General features: G+C 35.6%; 1 protein-coding gene and 1 long non-coding RNA gene across 5 annotated transcripts in view; one reads left to right on the plus strand and one right to left on the minus strand.

Annotated features, from left to right (window-relative positions):
• Positions 1-18,610, minus strand: part of LOC126965171 (uncharacterized) — a 125,437-nt gene that overhangs the window by 61,520 nt on the left and 45,307 nt on the right. The window lies entirely within an intron of this gene.
• Positions 1-18,610, plus strand: part of LOC126965010 (uncharacterized) — a 62,885-nt gene that overhangs the window by 35,966 nt on the left and 8,309 nt on the right. For all 4 annotated transcript variants that reach the window (XM_050808415.1, XM_050808418.1, XM_050808417.1 and 1 more), the window contains 3 exons: positions 890-1,008; positions 7,981-8,135; positions 8,934-9,063. In XM_050808415.1, coding sequence (XP_050664372.1) covers positions 890-1,008; positions 7,981-8,135; positions 8,934-9,063 — 404 coding nt within the window. The remainder of the gene's footprint in view (positions 1-889; positions 1,009-7,980; positions 8,136-8,933; positions 9,064-18,610) is intronic.

Consider the following 18,610-nt stretch of genomic DNA (forward strand, 5'->3'; position numbering starts at 1 on the left):
TAAAACGCGTGTAATTGTAACTTTGTAATTACATTAGATTTTTGCGTGAAAGTTACATTTTTGTTATTATTTTAGTTAACCCGACGTTTCAAAACGTTTTCAGGGGATCTGTAACTTTTACACAAAAATCTAATGTAAAAACATAGTTACAATTACACGCGTTTTACTCCTTTAAAAAGTGTTTTATTTAAATGTGTAACACTCGCGTTAATCAAAGGAAATACTAAATTGTAGTTAGTTTGATAATATTTACAGAAAAATATATAGACGGGTATTCTAAATTACTTACTACTAGGTTCGTATTCGTATTCTAAATTACTTACTACTAGGTTCGTATTCGTATTCTAAATTACTTACTACTAGGTTCGTATTCGTATTCTAAATTACTTACTACTAGGTTCGTATTCGTATCCATATCGGATGTATATTCTTTCAGCTTGGCCACTGACCTCTACCATATACTACTGACTGGCGGCTGTCAAAGTGCTTTTGTGCCTGTTTGATATTCGCCATTTTGGCGCTGTTGGCCATGTAGCGAGAGTCTGCGGTACTAAAACTAGTGATGAAATCTTGTGGACAACATAGACGGTGGGAAACTATTATTAACACAAAAAAAAATGTGTACTTTATTACGTTGATTCTTGTAGTATAAATAACACAGAAAACGAACGAAATTAATTCAAAATGTAATAATACTTCAGAGTATTATACGTACCTATATCATTTGTATTACACGTCAAAATTTGTTCCCTGGACGCTTGAGAGTGGCGCATCAAATAGGCACAAAAAATTCCAGGAACAGCCTGTACAGTGGTATTTATACAGGTCAGTGGTTCTGGCACATTAATAATTTCCTAAGTTTCATAGACAAGACCTTTGTTTATTCCAGGTGGAGTACGTATTCTTGGTGGGGGTGGGTGGCGGAGTACCACACTACACTGACTACACCAAACACGTGCGTCTGGGAGACGTTGTCGTGTCTACACCAGCGAAGGACTTACCCGATAAGTATGCATCTCACTATTTTCGACTTACAACATACATACATATATGTATGTACTTATTGGGAAAGTTCGACCTAGTCAAACTACATATTATTTATTTATTCAATAGAAACAAACGGTCACATTCATAAATTGTTTACATAAACCACGGACTAGTAAAAAAATAAGGACTCCATGTCACCTTACATAACAGTGAGGCACCAAAACAAGCCGATTAACGTGTAAATACATAACCCCACTTACACTACTACACACTACAGGCCGATAGGCGCCCATTATAATAATTGTCATCGTCTGTGACAGATCAGTTTGCGTCTCAATTAAATATTTTAAAAATGCCGTCGTGCGTTGTGAAAAAGTGTAAAAACGATACTATTATAAGTATTTGTGGCAATATATAATTATTTAACGTAGAAAAAATTGTGTAACTAGTATCCCCCGTAACCGCACACACTCTACCATAACGGTCCTTTACATGCTAATATCACGGCGCGGAGTCCTTTTTTTACTCGTCCGTGACATAAACATGATATTAAATCTAGACCTATAGTACGCTATTTTTTTTAAATTATGATGAGGAATATCGAGTGAAAAAAGGACAGATCGAGAGTACCAAGTAAGAGAGAGAGAGTAAAAGTATTTATATTCAAGTGAATTTCCTAATATGCAAATATTGGTGTTGAGCAGGTTATCAACTGTAAAGTAGATCCTGTAGATAAAGCCACAACCTGAGAGTTGAATAAAGATATACAAGATTTATCAACGATACGCCACACGGACGGTTCACTCAGTGGAAAGAGCGCTCGCACGGAACGTGAGAGGTCGTGGGTTCGAGTCCCGCATCGTTAATAAATTTTGTTTTCACATTTTATTTGTAAAAAAATCGCAGAAGTGAGGTTTATCACTTTAAAAAAATAACAAATTGTTTACATATTTAAATTAGACAATAACTTCACCGCTACAAACACAGCGTCGACAACTTCATTGTACAGCGACATGATTTTCTGACACGTAAGGGTTATTCTGTAAATCTTTCTCTAGTATAGTGTGAAGTAATATCTATGGTACCTATATTCAAGATATTATAACAACTGCGGGTTACTATGGTAAACAAGGCGTCTGAGTATGGCAGAGGTTTACGGATTCACAAAAGTCTTTAAAAAGATCTATATACCCATGGACTTCGCCCTAGATCACAGTTTCTCAACCTTATTTTTCTCACCGCCCACTTTGAGAATATGTTTTTTTCTAGAGTATTTTCGTGTTTTTTTTTTGCCTTTTTAGACTATATTTTTTAATCTTCCCACGCCCTATCTGCGCCATCTCAGTGCCCCCTAATTTTCTCTGGGTCTTCTACTGCCCCCCCCCGAAAGTCTCAAACGCCCACAAGGGGGCGTTATCGCCCACGTTGAGAACCTATGCCCTACGATTAAGTAAGTACTGTGTTGTACTGACTAGCGGTACTAAATATTATTAAGGTCGCCGTACACATTCAATACAAAATATATCACAGAAACAATGATCTAATTAATAATAAAAATTATAAAAATATATATAATTTTGTTTTTATAAATTTGTGTGTATGTCTTTTTGTATTTGTGTATTCACTATTTTATTGTGAATTGATCAAGTACGATGGGTTCCGTACATACTACTATTATAATCTTATTACAGTTTGCAAGTAGGATATAGGTAACATTGTATTTGGCTTCCAGCGTGATGTATAATTTTGGCGCCATTGTCGCGATAAGACGAAGATGTGCGTGGTTGCGACACGTCTGGCCAAGTGTCATATCATTTAAGGTATATCTAGTGAGAGCTTGCCTCCTGCCGGTGTATGCATGCCTGGTTAAGCATGTGCAATGGTACTTAAAACTAAAAATAATGCTCAAACTAGTTCAAGAAGGTTGTCCATAGTGAACAAACTTCATTTTCAAGATAATGGGAAATGTTTTAACCTGGATAGCTTTGGAACCCAAACTCTACGATTTAATCAATTCTATTTAAAGAATATACCAGTGGCAGGCTCGTTAGCACAGGATGCCGGCTTGATAATGGGTACCACAACGGCGCCTATTTCTGCCGTGAAGCAGTAATGTGTAAGCATTATTATGTTTCGGGCAGAAGGGCGCCGTACCTAGTGAAATTACTGGGCAAATTAATTAATTAAATGAGACTTAACATCTTATGTCTCAAATAGACGGGGACAATTGTAGTGCCACTCAGAATTTTTGGATTTTTCAAGAATCCCGAGTGGCACTGCATTGTAATGGGCAGGGCGTATCAATTACCATCAGCTGAACGTCTTGTCCCTTATTGTCATTTAAAAAAAATGCGTTCCTCCTCAGACCTTTTCTATGATTTCTCATGAGGGTCTGTAGCTATTGTGTTTGCTGAGGAATATAATTTACAACGGTGTCTTTGTAGCTGTGGAGTTATTTTGTAATGTAAAAGTCTAAATAATTTGTTATTTTTTAAAGTGATAACCCTCACGTCTGGGATTAATTTTACAAATTAAATTTGAAAACAAAATTTCTGAACGATCCGGGACTCGAACCCGCGACCATTAGCGTTCCGTGTGAGCGCTCTTACCAACTGAGCCAACCGTTCGAGTGACGTATCGTTGATAAATCCTGTATGTCTATCAACTCTCAGGTTGTGGCTTCATCTACAGGATCTACTTTACAGTTGATAACCTGCTCAACCCCAATATTTGCATATTAGGAAATTGACTGGAATATAAATATCCATAAATACTTAATTCTTGCTACTATCGACCTGTCTTTTTTCTCACTAGATATCCCTTATCATAATATGTAGGTTGACTAAGTCGATCTTACCCAATACAATACTCTCCCAAAAAAAAAATCAAGGTATAATAAAATGGAAACGCCTAATCAATAAAATAAATAAATAAATTTCATGGTGACGCCATAATAGTTATTTATGCAACTGTAGTGTAATAAGTTGTGTTAAAACACGAATGTGGGTATATAATAGTATCACATGAGTGTTTTAATGCCTAATTATCAACAGTTGCATACAAGACTTTATCTACACCCAGAATATGAATCCTCTATAAAAGATTCTGTAGCAGTTAGTTTACTGCTAACATTAAAAAAGCCAGTCCTAGTAACCATAATATCATCCTAAGGAGTGTTATTATGAAAACGGATGATAAAATGTTGTACTGAATTCCATTACAACCCTTGTTTGGATGCTGTAGTGTTTTTTTAATGAAAATAAGGGACGAGACGAGACGTTCAGGTGATGGTAATTGATACGTCCTGTCCATTACAATGCAGTGCCGCTCAGGATTCTTGAAAGACCCAAAAATTCTGAACGGCACTAAAACTGCGCTCGTCATCTTGAGACATAAGTTGTTAAGTCTCATTTGTCCAGTAATTTCACTAGCTACGGCGCCTTTCAGACCGAAACACAGTAATGCTTACACATTACTGCTTCACGGCAGAAATAGGCGCCGTTGTGATACCCATAATCTAGCCGGCATTCATTGTAAAGGAGCCTCCCATTGGTATTAGGACATTGGGTGTTTTGATGTTGGCAATAAGCTAACTGTTTTAGAATCTTTAATAGAGGATTTAAAGCATGGGTGGAGATAAACGGAATGACCTTATGCTAAACGGTTTGAAATACAATAAGTTTTTAATGTTGTGCCTATAACATGATTAACATAACTTTGTGTTATGTCATTACCTACTCTACGTAGGTGGACCGGCTTCTAGTTAATTCAGTTTACAACAATTTCGTATTTGTTTTATAGGAATAGGGGAAAACCCCCAAGTACTAGGGGAAACTGTATACAATTCAACTATAATTTATATTTTTTCCAAGATATAACTTTAGTTAGATTTTTAAAATCATCAATGCCAGAGGAATATATGACGACGCAATATAGAGCTGACGGTTGACAACTTAGAGCGGAATGTTGTCATCTGTCAAATTTTATGTGACATTCTGACTCCTATTTTACACTGTCAAAAGAACGTAAGCAGTATTACATGAAAACTAAGATTTCATTTTTATATCAGATAGACTTGTGACACCTGTGAAAAACGTCAAAAAATTCAGGTTTACTGTTAACACTGTACTACGCTGGCACCATCGTTAAAAAGGGATGCTTATGTTTTCCGCAGGCAATTATTATTCTGTGATGTTTAATACTATTTTCTTTCTTTTCTTTTATAAAATTCGAAGAAATTAATTTTGTGATCAGTTGACCCAGTAGCTTATATGTCCACCTTTCCCTTAATTAGTGAATGAATTATGAAATCGAACGGTCTCATTGTTGTTGTATAAATCCCGTATGTGTCATAAAATTAGAATTCCGAAATCCTAGTTTTGTATGCTCAGATAACGAAAACATAATTATGGTCAAGGCTAGCTTTGTTCTGTTTAGTGGCTACTTGACCTCAAATTCATCAGGTTAATTGTCGATAATTGTATTAACTGTTTCTCGCGTCACTAGAGATATTATTATCTGTGGTACGCTACGTGGAAATCACCGTGTATAGTATAATGCTCATTAAATAAAGCTGATACGCGCTTAATTCATGTTACTACTATAAATAGCGCGTTATTACATCACAACGTTTTAATCTGTTAGTAAATAGTGCTGTTTCCTTCTCCGTTATTTAGATAATAATAATTTTGTAGCGGCCTTATAAACTCTGAGCCCTATTCGGGTACAAAACTTCTGTTAGAGATTCCTATCTCTGAAAATTTATTAAAGTAGGCGTTACTTTGCGGAAATACATAATTATACAAATGATTTGAGTTTTATTTAGTGTTTTTTAATTCCGCCAATATTTTATAATATTTATTTTGTCTTTAAACAATTCGACACGTGTTTCGCCTCTACAGAAACTGGCACGAGACTCCGACTCCTAGACTGGCGAGAGTCTCGTGCCAGATTGGGCGAGACAACACGTCCTGAGGATGCCTCGTGTAGAGGCGAACCACGTGTCGAATTGTTTAAAGACAAATATTAGCGGAATTAACACTAAAGAAAACTCAAATCATTTGTATTCCTATCTCTAATTTTTGTTTGGAAGCTCCAATTTTACAATATTTTATATAATATTAACATAAAAAAGTACTTGATGTGCATATAGTAAATATTATATTATGTTCACGCTAGATTAAACTTTATTTATAAACTTTTAAAATTTCGTTAGATATATTTTCATATAGTTAGAAATAATTTTTGTTTTCCATTTTTAGTCACATGTTTTAATTGCATTGTATTGCGTAAACTGTTACATTATGTCATCAAACAATATTGACGGCCTTAGATTTATGATTGGTCTCCGCTGCGCTCCAACTAGATAGCGCAGGAATAGTCGTAAAGTGCGGCAACTAATACCACGCCCGTAGGCGTACTCGAGCCAGTCTCGTGTGGTCTCACATGACGTGTAACAATGTCATGTTCTGTCAAACTTTTAATTAATTTCAATGTAAAATAACACGAAGGGTATGTTACAAATACTTGAAAGATGCCGCAATAAAAAAGCTATTGTTCTTAATAATAATAATATATTTATTTGAAAAAAACATAGTATACAATGGTGTTTAAATTTAAATAAATAATAAGAGCTTACATGTTTTGCCAGCACTATTCCTAGCATGCAAATATTTAAACACAATGAATATAATCAGAATTTCATTTCCATAAATTCCTTAATACTATAAAAATTATAATCATTTAGCCAACTATATAGCTTATTCTTGAATAATCTAGAATTTAAATTTTTTATGCTACTCGGTAACTTATTATAAATACGAACACAATTACATACACAACTTTTATTATATTTGGTAATTTTTGGAACATCATGAAGAACGAGTCTTTGTGGATCACGTCGTTTCCGCGGATTTAGATCATTAGCTGATTTAAACAATTTTTTATTTTTTTTTACAAACATACATATCTCGAGATGTAAAGCGACGGCAAAGGTAACAATCCTAGTTTTTTAAATATGGGTTGACACGATTGCTCAGGATGCATCCCGTACATTGCCCTAATACACTTTTTTTGAGCAATAAATGCTCTGCTGATATCTGTGCTATGTCCCCATAATATAAGCCCGTAGCGCAGTACCGATTCTACATGTGCGTGATAAGTCATTATAGCAGTTTTTAAGCTGGTTACTCTTTTGACTTGCTTAAGCGCATATACGAACTTATTTATTCTCTTACATATATTATCTACTTGCTCTTTCCAATTGAAGTTCTCATTCAAGTTCTTAGGTAGTGCAGTGTCTAGTCAATCCTTAATCTAAGGTGATGGCCTTGTTCACATAATATAATGTAAAGTTGCGGACGAAAGCTAGCTAGATGTCCCGACACATGCATTCTCATTTATTTTAACGTCCTTCATCCTTCATTATAATATGCAGAGCCGGCGACGCTGCATATAACACTACTTCTATAAAAACGATCACTTCAATGGCTGCCGTTTTATATAGCTTCGTCATTGACTTTTACGTCAAGGCAATAAGGTTTACTTTGCATTGTGTATATACATAAGTTTATACAGTCGTTATTACTACACATATATAAATAATTTATCAGTTGCCGGCTAGATTATGGGTACCACAACGGCGCCTATCTCTGCTGTGAAACAGTAATGTGTAAGCGTTACTGTGTTTCCAACTGAAGGGCGCCGTAGCTAGTGAAATTACTGGACAAATGAGACTTGTCAACTTATGTCTCAAGGTGACGGGCGCAGTTGTAGTGCCGCTCAGAATTTTTGGGTTTTCAATAATCCTGTAATTGTAATGGCCGGGGCGTATCAATTACCATCAGCTGAATGTCCTGCTCGTCTCGTCCCTTATTTTCATAAAAGAAATGTAGGTACCTAAAGGGTGAAGGATAGTCATCATCAAATGAGCAATGGGGTTCGTGATTGATGATTGAAAAAAAAAAGGTCTAAACTACCTTTTAATAATTTCAGATATGTCTACGTGTTCTGTGAGAAGGCGGAACGCAACGAGAAGGGTAGTTGGGAGTATGAAGTGAAGCCGTACAAGCCGATGAACTTTCTGCTGCAAGAACTGGCGATACAGATCGTTAACACCTGCACGCCTTGGACCACGTTTGCACAGGAAGGTAAACTGAATATTCGCTACATTTTAACTAAAAAAATTGCGTGCGTACGAAGTACACATAACAGAAGTGAGACCTGCATGAACCTCTAAACTGCATATGAAGTCCTGGTATATGTTGCTAATATGACACATGATTTCAACCGCTATCAAAGACATAACAATCACTGCTACCATATTTATGTTCTCCTGTTGCCTATGTAGTAGTACGTCGTGCGCATGAAGTCAGAATATATTAAGGTATACTCGCGTCATACTTATGACAATCTCTTCTTCAATTATGATCGCCTGGTACCAAAACATTGGATATTGCTTCCTATCTCATTTTTTCCCACGTTTTTTCGTTTCATCGACTTTCAAATCACAACGATGCTAAAGAAATTTTTCACGTCAAAAATATTGTTTTAAGTGTTATCTTGCGGAAATTCTTAATATATATAAATTTATATAAATATAAAGTTCAAAATCCAAACGAATCCAAATCCTAAATTAAGGGGTTATACGCGTACTCCAACGAATAATATTTTTTTTTTGGTTTCTTCGTTCATTATTAGGACAGGGAAATGGTTCAAGCCCATACAGCCGTCCGTATTCAATATTTAATTGTCAAAGCCATCTTTGCAAGATTTTTACAAAATTGTTCTTTCTAAAAACGTAGAATAGCACGAGGAAAATATCATTTTAATGATTTTTGCTTCGTTAGGCCAAATAAGTATAACTTCCTGCGTGCATACATAAGTATACACACACACTTAGCAATAGTCCGGCAAAATAACTTAAAATATGAATATATTGTACGCAGGCTTGGAGCGACTGAGGGGAGTTCCGGGTCGCTGGGAGAAACCCGAGAAAGGCACGGATCGTCTTACCGTGGACGTTGGCGACGGAGCCTTTATTGAAGTGTCACATCCATCACCTCAAGGGGATCAGATGTGAGTACTAACACATATTTTCTTATTTATATTTTGTATATTTTATATTTTGTTAAGTTTTCGTGGCAGGCTAATATCATTTCTGGTTTGGGTGTCGTGGGAAGGGTCATGCGGCATAGCTACCTGTAGGAACATAAACTTATAATGCCTACTACTCGGTTAAGTCCAGTTAGTAAGGCTTTTGTGGGGCGATGTATATGCTTTTACAACAAGATCCCAGAAAATGTTCAAAACAAAAGTATTACGCTATTCAAAAGAATTGTTAAAAAACGTTTGTGTGGTAAAGGTTACTATAACATAAATTACTTCCTTCATGATACAACAGATTGGGAATGGAGCGACCGCCCTCAGGCTATTAAATAATAAGTTTAATAATTGTACTATTTTACTTTGTAAACATATTTTTTTGATGAAAAAAAAGCCCGCTGAGTTTCTTACGCCCATTCTTCTGAGGTCTGAGCCATTCGTTTTGGAATGGGTGCTAGTTTTTTTTTGACTTTCAATAAGTGATGTCCTATTTTGAACAAAAATATTTGAATTTGTTTTCTAGTCCTTACTTCTTCTCCTGGATCACTTTCCACTACTTCTTCTTTTCTTCCTTCTTTTCCTTTTCACTTTCAAGTCTCAGCTAGAACTGCCGCAGGCCACGTTTCGACCATATTTTGTCAATGTGCCCAGTACCTACTCGAAGAGAAAATGTAGCTTTATTGGCGGCACACGAACTAACGGAGTAATCACCTAGGGTAAAATGAGACTGCGAACTGAATAAGGCGGAATGAAACAACAATTCAGTCGACCAAATCATTTATTATTAATGAATGGCGATTAGCGAAGTGCAAGGGGCACCGGAATGGGCACAAAATTCGACATACGAGGGGCCAAATCCTAAAATCGATATACGATATATCGTGGCATTAGTCGTGTTGAATCCTACTCTTATTTACATCGTATTCAATTTTGAAACGATGATTGAACGAACGAAACATTTTCGATATTATCGGTTCTAACCCTACTCTTAGTTGAAAATGACAGAGATGAATATTCTAATTTGACAAATAATCAAACGTCATTTTTACGATAATCTCAACGACACCTTATAAGCTGTCGTTGCTATTATCGTTTCAAGTTGTATAGATATATTTGCCATACAATATACATACTTAATAAATAAAATTAAAATTTTTATATGTGATTTACTATTCAGCAGGATTTATTTACTACCAAGTAATTTAAGTCATTTTGTTGATCGTTTAGGTGTAGAAAGTAATGCAAATGGCCGCCTGAGAAATAGGAAGCCGACGAGAAGTCAAGTTTTGTATTATTTATGCAACTTTAAGTGGTCATATTATATTCATTACATAATTTTTGAATATTTACATTTTGTGTTAATGATGCAAATTGGTGGTGCAGAGTCTGGCATGGTCCTAAGCGACTAAGCTATATTTTGACTTTTTACATTTAGCAGCGACATAGCACAGATTATACATAGTTTGCGCATAATTCATTCACTCTTACATCGTAAAACATCAAAATATTAGTCTATGGTTACGATGTTGTTACGATAAACGATATGGAATACGAACATTTGTGAGAGTAGGGTAGGTGCGATATATTCGGGTTATTATCGTATCGTTCCGAATATATCGTTGTCGATTATGCGAGTAGACCTCCAGGACTTAATAGTACAATTAATTAATAGTAAAAATTTAAAGAAATAAATATTATGACTGTTCAATATCTGTACATACATGAAAATTTAATATACGTTCACAAAAATCGTCACCTTTTTGCTCTTAATAGTGATTTTCATTATCATAACACTAGAAATAAGGGATTGCTTGTAATTCACTCTAGTAGGCTTCATTAGATACATAATAGCTTTAAGGGTATAAATGTATACACTTTTATAATAAAAGTCCCAGCCACTGTTCAGGCATTATCTATAAATAAATTTAAATGTTTTATAAAAAAAATGGACTGTCGTAAATCCTATTACTCCACAGCTGAATATCTAAGTGATCGGGCAGCCTGGGACTAGATTATGATTATTTTAGAGCGATAGAAATTACTGTACAATATTGTATATTTTTATTGAAAAGAGCGCAAAAAAAGAATGCTGGGAAAGTTTATTGTGTCGCTTCTTCTCTCTCAGAGCGCCATCTGTTTCCGAAGCGGTAGTAGTATTTAGTATATTAGAAATAACATCAAAAAGAATTGTAAAGGAATCAAATTTGAGAAAATAAATGCCTTTTATAATAATAATAATAATCATTTATTTCGGACACTATACATCCATAAGTATTAGTTATTAAGTTAGTAACAATTATTCTTAGACTAAGTTAGTAATGTTAGTGGTAGTGTTAGTAATTGTATGTTAGTTACAATTTTTCTTAAAAATTATGTTAGTAAGGTTAGTTATTTTCACAATAAGTTGCACCTAGCTAGAGGCGCATGCAAACCTATCCAATGACTCAGCAGTGGGGAGTCCCACCTGCATGCCAACGCGCTTAGGATAGTGTTGGGGCTAGCCTGGAGCCTGTTCATTAATGATGCGCATCTTTTTCTAATGATCCCGTAAAAATCATCAACGCGCGCCTCCGCAAACATGCCGGATGCACTACAAAACCTAGGCAGCCCCATCACTGCCCTAAACGCGTTATTATATTGCACTCGCAGCGCGTTGTATGCCTTCTGCGTATAGCCGGTCCAAAGGCTGCACGTGTAAAATGATTGGCAATAAGCCTTAAACAGAGATATTTTGACTTGTTCACTGCAACGCGCAAACCTTCGGGCCAGCATATTACAGCGGACAGCCAGCGCCCTACGTTCCCTCTCTAAGTCTAGGTTATCACTTAGGTTGTCGGAGACCCAGTGGCCAAGATATTTAAATTTCGTTACCATATTTAGTGGTGCGTTACACAGCGATAGCGTTTCTTTATGTTCGTAAATTTTATTACCCGACTTAAATATCATAAATTCGCTTTTACTTGTATTGTATCGAAGACCATGGGCATAACGTTCACATATTCTCAGCAGCTTTCTTAAACCCCTCATTGAGGGGCTCAGCAGAACCATGTCATCTGCGTAGCTGATGTTGTTGACACATACACCAGCCACGTGACACTCAATCCTGGTCAGGCTGATCCCCCCCTGTCTCACCCCGCACTCCAGACCAAAGGCATCCGAATAGGCATTAACCCACTTAACCACGTTTTCTTGATTACCGTACCAGAATTTTAGGAGCGAAATAATGTCATCTGTTACACTAGTATCACGACGTAATTTTTCCCACTAGATATTATACGACACCATATCGAACGCCTTCGATAGGTCTAGATAGCAGGCGTAGACTGGCGTTTTTCTTGCCGTGTAATATTGGACAGTTTGCTTGAGACACAGTATCTCAGTTTTGGTTGATAAGCCTGGTCTAAAACCGAATTGGGCATCATTTAGTTCTATACAGTGGCTCAACTGCTTGTCAAGTAAACTGTCCAATACCTGAGTCTCACACATATCGTGAAAAACATGGCCAATACTCGATATAAATGAGGACCTGCGTATTGCAGATGTTCAATGCTGAGACCGTCATGGCCCGGAGATTTACCTTTAGTCATATTTTTAACCACACTAGCGACAACCTTGGCAGTAAAGTGTGTAACACTGTCATCCATAGAGGCCTCAGCATTCAACATCCGCTGAGCTGATGATGATGATGACAGTGGGGATTCCATCCTAAAGTGGGTTCTGAAAGCATTTGCTATCTCCACGGCATCATATTTGTTAGCGACGCAGACGGGAGCACCTGAACGTGAATCTAACTCTTTCGTGCATTTCCAAAATTTGCTAAAATTTCTGCCAGAGTGATGCTTAGCGATGGCATCCATTTTTACTTTTTGCTCATTATTCTGGCACCACTTAAGTTTAGTCTTGAATATTTTACGAGATTCTTTCATATTTTCATAAATGTAACCACAATCGGGCTTATTGTAGGACAACCATAGCTTATACCAGTGTCGAGCTCTCCCGTGTGCCTCCCTGACATAATCATTCCAGCCTGTGACATGTTGAAATTTATTCTTAGCGTTTTTAAAATTACTACTTATTGAGGCGTCTGTTAAGATCTTAATTATTTTATTATGCATCATATCTATACCCATTTTACATTTTAAATTACTACATCTCTTATCAGCAGACTCATGAAATTCTAATGGAAAATGAAAGTTTTTTAAATCATTATTACATTTGTCAAAATAACTGTTAATTTCAGAAACATTTCTGTGGCCCCAAATTATTTTATTATACAAATAATTTTTTGTATGAGACTGCGAAACCTTCGCTTGAATTAAGTCCAGGTTACATTCAATCATTAGAGGTAAATGATCAGACCAATAAGTGTCCTTCAACACTGACACACAGCGTATTGTTTGTCGCGCAGCACTAGTGACGAGACAATGGTCCAGCCATCGTCTACAGCCATGAGCGTCACTGATAAAAGTGAATGTGTCACTATCGACTAAATCCATGTCCACTCACGACCACGACTGATCGCAACAAAAGCTCGAAAGTTCATTGGCGAATAACTCACCTGGGTGGGCATTAAAGTCACCAAGCACGTAAACGGATTCTACATCGTTACCTTCGATAATTGCACAGATTTCACTCAAACACTGGGTGAACTCTAATAAATTGTCACTGGAGTACGTAGGCATGTACACCGAAAATATTAAAAGCGATTTGCTTTGAACTTGAATCTTTATTGCAGCAAGTCGTACACTATTACACGTCACTACTGATACACACGGGAACGTAGACTTTTTCCACAGTATAGCTACACCGCCGTATGGTATTCCGCGTAGTATACCCGCCGACGTATCCACCGCCGATTTTCCAGTAAACGAGAATTCACGGTCTATAGTACCTAAATATTGCAAGTCGTGTGGTAGAAGCCATGTCTCCTGAAGGGCAATTACATCTGCTTCTTTACATAATCCTCTTACGCACTCGACCGATCTGACAATATTTTTGCAATTAAAACTTATGAATTTGTTTCTTGAGGCCATTATGTATTTTTATTATTAATAATACCATTTTTTTCCATTACTTTTCGGTGTCTAAAATCTATGAAACGTCGATATGCTATGCCTTCGGGCCAAAAATCATTTTCCATAAACAAATCTAGTTTATGTTTAGGTACAAATATTTTATATCCATCATAATCTTTAGCCAGCTTCATAATATTTTTCTCCACCATCACATTTAGCCCCGTTCTACTCGAAACATAATTTTCAATATCAGACACAGTCACCTCTTTAGACACATTATAAATATATAACGGTATATTAATATCTGCTGCCTTAAATTTGCTATCAGCCACATTTGCATGGCCCTCTATTTCCTTTAAAACGATTTCTCCTTTTATTATATTGCACCACCTTTCATTCGCCTTGCCTAACCACGTCCGATAGCAATTTATTCTTCCCTCTAGATATATTTTCACTATCCGTGGCGTCCGTGTGTCTCGGCGTTATCGGTACGGGCGGGCCATTGCTAGTCAGCTGTTGCGCATGCGCGCCGGTCGCTTCGTTCGGTTGAGACGGCGTGCGCGCAGATAATTGACGCGGCGCGCGGCCGTTATCAATATTTTTAATTTTACTGTCGCTTATTGTGACCTGTTCGATGTCTTCCTGCAATAATCCCATCGGTCCACTATCACACGCTATAATATTATTATAATTATCGAGTAAACAAGCACCTCGCTTGTAATTTATGTTATAATAATTAACCGTGTTTTCAGCCGCCTGTGTACTTTTTATATTATCTATATCGCATTTCAATATGTCGAAATGCTCCTTTGTCACATAGTTGCTTTTGATATCGTTTATTTCCTTCTTTAATAGCAGTAAATCCTTAAGTAACTGTGTAGGATCTACGTGGTCAAAAAGAATCGGAGGTAACTTGTGAAGGTTCCGAGCGACAAAAGTTGGTAATTCCTCCGAGTCACTTTCTTTAAGCAGACTGATTATATCATCAATATCCCGTGCTGATTTGCCATCCCTCCTGCGTGTTTTCTTACGTTTAGCACTCGGCACAGAATCAAAAAGGAGGTTTTTAGCAGTCACGATATCCGATTCCGAAAAACTTGTAACACAGATCCGACTGATACTCTGTTCGTCCATCACATCTATTTTATTGCTTATGAGAGCTAACACTTCGTTTATAACGATGTTGCAACTTGAACACTTCACCACTTGAGACGACATGTTATTTGTTCACTTATTAATTAAAAAAGCCTTATGCCTTTATAAATTATTGCAAAGGTCGGGAAATAGGCAATTGCAGGTCGAGTATGAGTTGGCAATTGTCATTTCCCGCCGAGGCATATATAGTTCTTTTCTCAAAATAATGCAGGGGAATCATACAAATACTACTCCAAATACGGGTAGGAAAAAAAAAGAAAAAGTCGGTAACTACTAGCAATACACCGATACAGTTAACTTTTGACAAAAAAAAGGAGTTAAAAAATGGTACAAATATTTTACACCCCGAAACAGGGCAGACACAGGAATCAAATCAGGAGACAACAGTCTCAGATAGTTTAAATAAATCATTTTTGGCTGAGAAAAGTATCATGTTACTGAAGTCAAGCAGGACAAGAGAGCAATTCCAAATAATCCTAAGAGAGTAGTTGAGGGCAAAATCCAGAAAGAGGACCTACTGAAGCTTAAATCAAGAAAAAGGATCGTGATTATTGCGGATGAGCAAGGGAGAGGTACTCAAAGAATATTGCAAAATTTGACTGAGCCCAAGTATGAGGTCACTTGTTTTCTGAAACCAGGTGCAAAATTAACTGATATACTTCTTTCCGAGACAAGGTTGATACAAAGCTTAACAAAAATGATGAAACTAATCCCTACGATTTTCAACTAAGTTTGAATATATTTTTCTATAATAACACACATACAAATATTTTAGTAAGTGAAATACCCTATAATAGAGCCTTAAATGAAAATAAGTAAAATTACGATTTAAGATTTATATGCGAAAAATTCCAAAATGTATCATTTGTTGACATGGATTATAGTAGAAGAAGAATGAAACGAAGTATGCCAATACGACATATATGCCAGGCACTCATAAAGGATATTTTACGCCTTGAATATCGAAGCAAAATAGACAGTTATAAAAAACAAATAAAGAATACGCAGAGGAATATTAAAAATACAGAAAATAAAGCTACCCAAACTGAACATGGACAAAGTGAAGGTGAAAACGGTAATGAAATACAAGAGGAAAAGGACAATGCCAAAAAATATATTCTTGAAATAGAGAAAAGTGGAGCTAACGGAAACAGTGCAGAACCTAATAATTTTATTCGAGTCTCATAAGTTATACATATTACAGCAAAATATTAATGGACTTATTAATAAATCTGAACAGCTGGTAGTACAACTCGACGAATTAGAACTTAGCAAAAATATTTTTATAGATGTACTTTGTTTTACGGAACATAATTTAATTGAACACGATTGTGAGCTGCTTAGGATATCAAATTTTCGCATTGCTTCTGCATATTTTCGTAATAATAGAAGGGGTGGGTCAGCCATACTTGTACGAAATTGGGTTAAATTTAAAGAGTTAACGGATATCACACGCTTAAGCGTACCAGGTGTTATAGAATGTAGTGGAGTCGACCTAATAGATCAAAGCACAATAGTAATATGTATTTATAGACCACCAAAACTCGATAAATTTACCTTAGACACATTTTTTGACAGTTTATACAACATACTTAATAAAAATTGCTTCAAAAAAAGGAAAATCATTATCTGTGGTGATATAAATATAGACGTGTTAACAAATAATAAAATTACGCAAACCCTTAATGAATTAGTACATGGTTTTAATCTTAAATTAGCACTTAAACAGCCAACGCGCTTAGTAAGTGGCACATGTATCGATAACTTTTTGACCAATATTCGGAGCTATAGCTGTTCTGTTGAAGAACTGGCTCTATCAGACCATACAGCACATATTATTAGATAGAATACTGGTTTATTTTAAGAAGAAAACTTGAGTAAATTTAAGGAATACCTAAGTAGTATTACATTTTCGGATGTTTATGAAACATCTGAACCAAATGAAGCATACAATAGATTTTTCGCAATGTGCTCACTTCTTTACTATCTCTGCTTTCCTTACATTAAAATAAAAATACAGTCAATTAGAAAACCAAAGTGGATATCAAAAGGAATAACAAAAGAGAATGACAATGTTGCAAAAGGAAACGAGAGTTACTATGGACATATAGAAAACAACCTAATAATAAAAATAAACAACCATCATCGCCTACTCAAATAAATAATATCATAAAAACACTAAAAAATACAAATAGCACTGGGTTTGATGAAATTTGTACCAAAGCAGTAAAATATGTATCTGATATAATATCGCCAGTTTTGTGTCATATTACAAATCTATGCGTAGAGAATGGTGTATATCCAGATAATTTAAAAACTTCAATTGTCAAGCCACTCTTTAAAAAATAGACCAGTTACACTTATAACATTTTCTCAAAAATAATAGAAAAGTATATTTATAGTATATATATATAGTAACGATTATTTTGAAAAGAATGAAATATTAACCGAAAAAATAAATCAATTAATTTAGCAATATACAATTTCTTGAAGGTTACTAATGTAGATAAAAGAAAGCATGTATGCGTACTTTATATGGACCTCACTAAGGCATTTGACTATGTCGACCATCAAATATTATTTAATAAGTTAAGCGTGTACGGGGTTAGAGGAAACAACTTATCACTTCTAAAATCATATCTAACGGGGAGGCAACAAATGACACAAATAGCGAGGTTAGTACGGCATGATAAAACAGAAACACCATATATATCGGAGTCAAAAACCGTAACCACTGGAGTACCGCAGGGAAGTATATTAGGTCCATTGTTGTTCATAACATATATAAACGATTTCCCTACGGTAACCAACGATGAGATGATTTTATTTGCTGACGACAGCACAGTGATATTTATAGGTGAAAATTTAGATTCTTTTGAAAGTGACATTAATAATACTATAGGCAATATTATAAACTGGTTGACATGTAACAATTTAATCATAAATCTTGACAAAACTAGCATAATGACATTTGTAAATAGACGCAATAAGATAGCATTGAACATTAATTATCTAAGTAAAAAAATATCTGAAATAACACAAACAAAATTTTTAGGTCTACATATTGATGATTGCCTAAATTGGAAAACCCATATTGAAAATTTGTGCATGAAGCTAAATAGATTTTCATTTGCATTGCACATGCTGTCTAAACTAGTAAACCAGTCCGCAGTGTTAGTAGCTTTTAACGCATATGTCACATCAAATATTCGGTACGGGATCATATTTTGGGGAAATTCCACAGATAAGGATAGAGTCTTTAAATGTCAGAAAAAATGTATAAGATCTATATTTCATTTAAGCCCTACTGATTCCTGTAAACCATATTTTGATAAATTTAAAATACTTAC

Source organism: Leptidea sinapis, chromosome 6 (assembly GCF_905404315.1).
Source record: "Leptidea sinapis chromosome 6, ilLepSina1.1, whole genome shotgun sequence".
NCBI lineage: Eukaryota > Metazoa > Arthropoda > Insecta > Lepidoptera > Pieridae > Leptidea > Leptidea sinapis.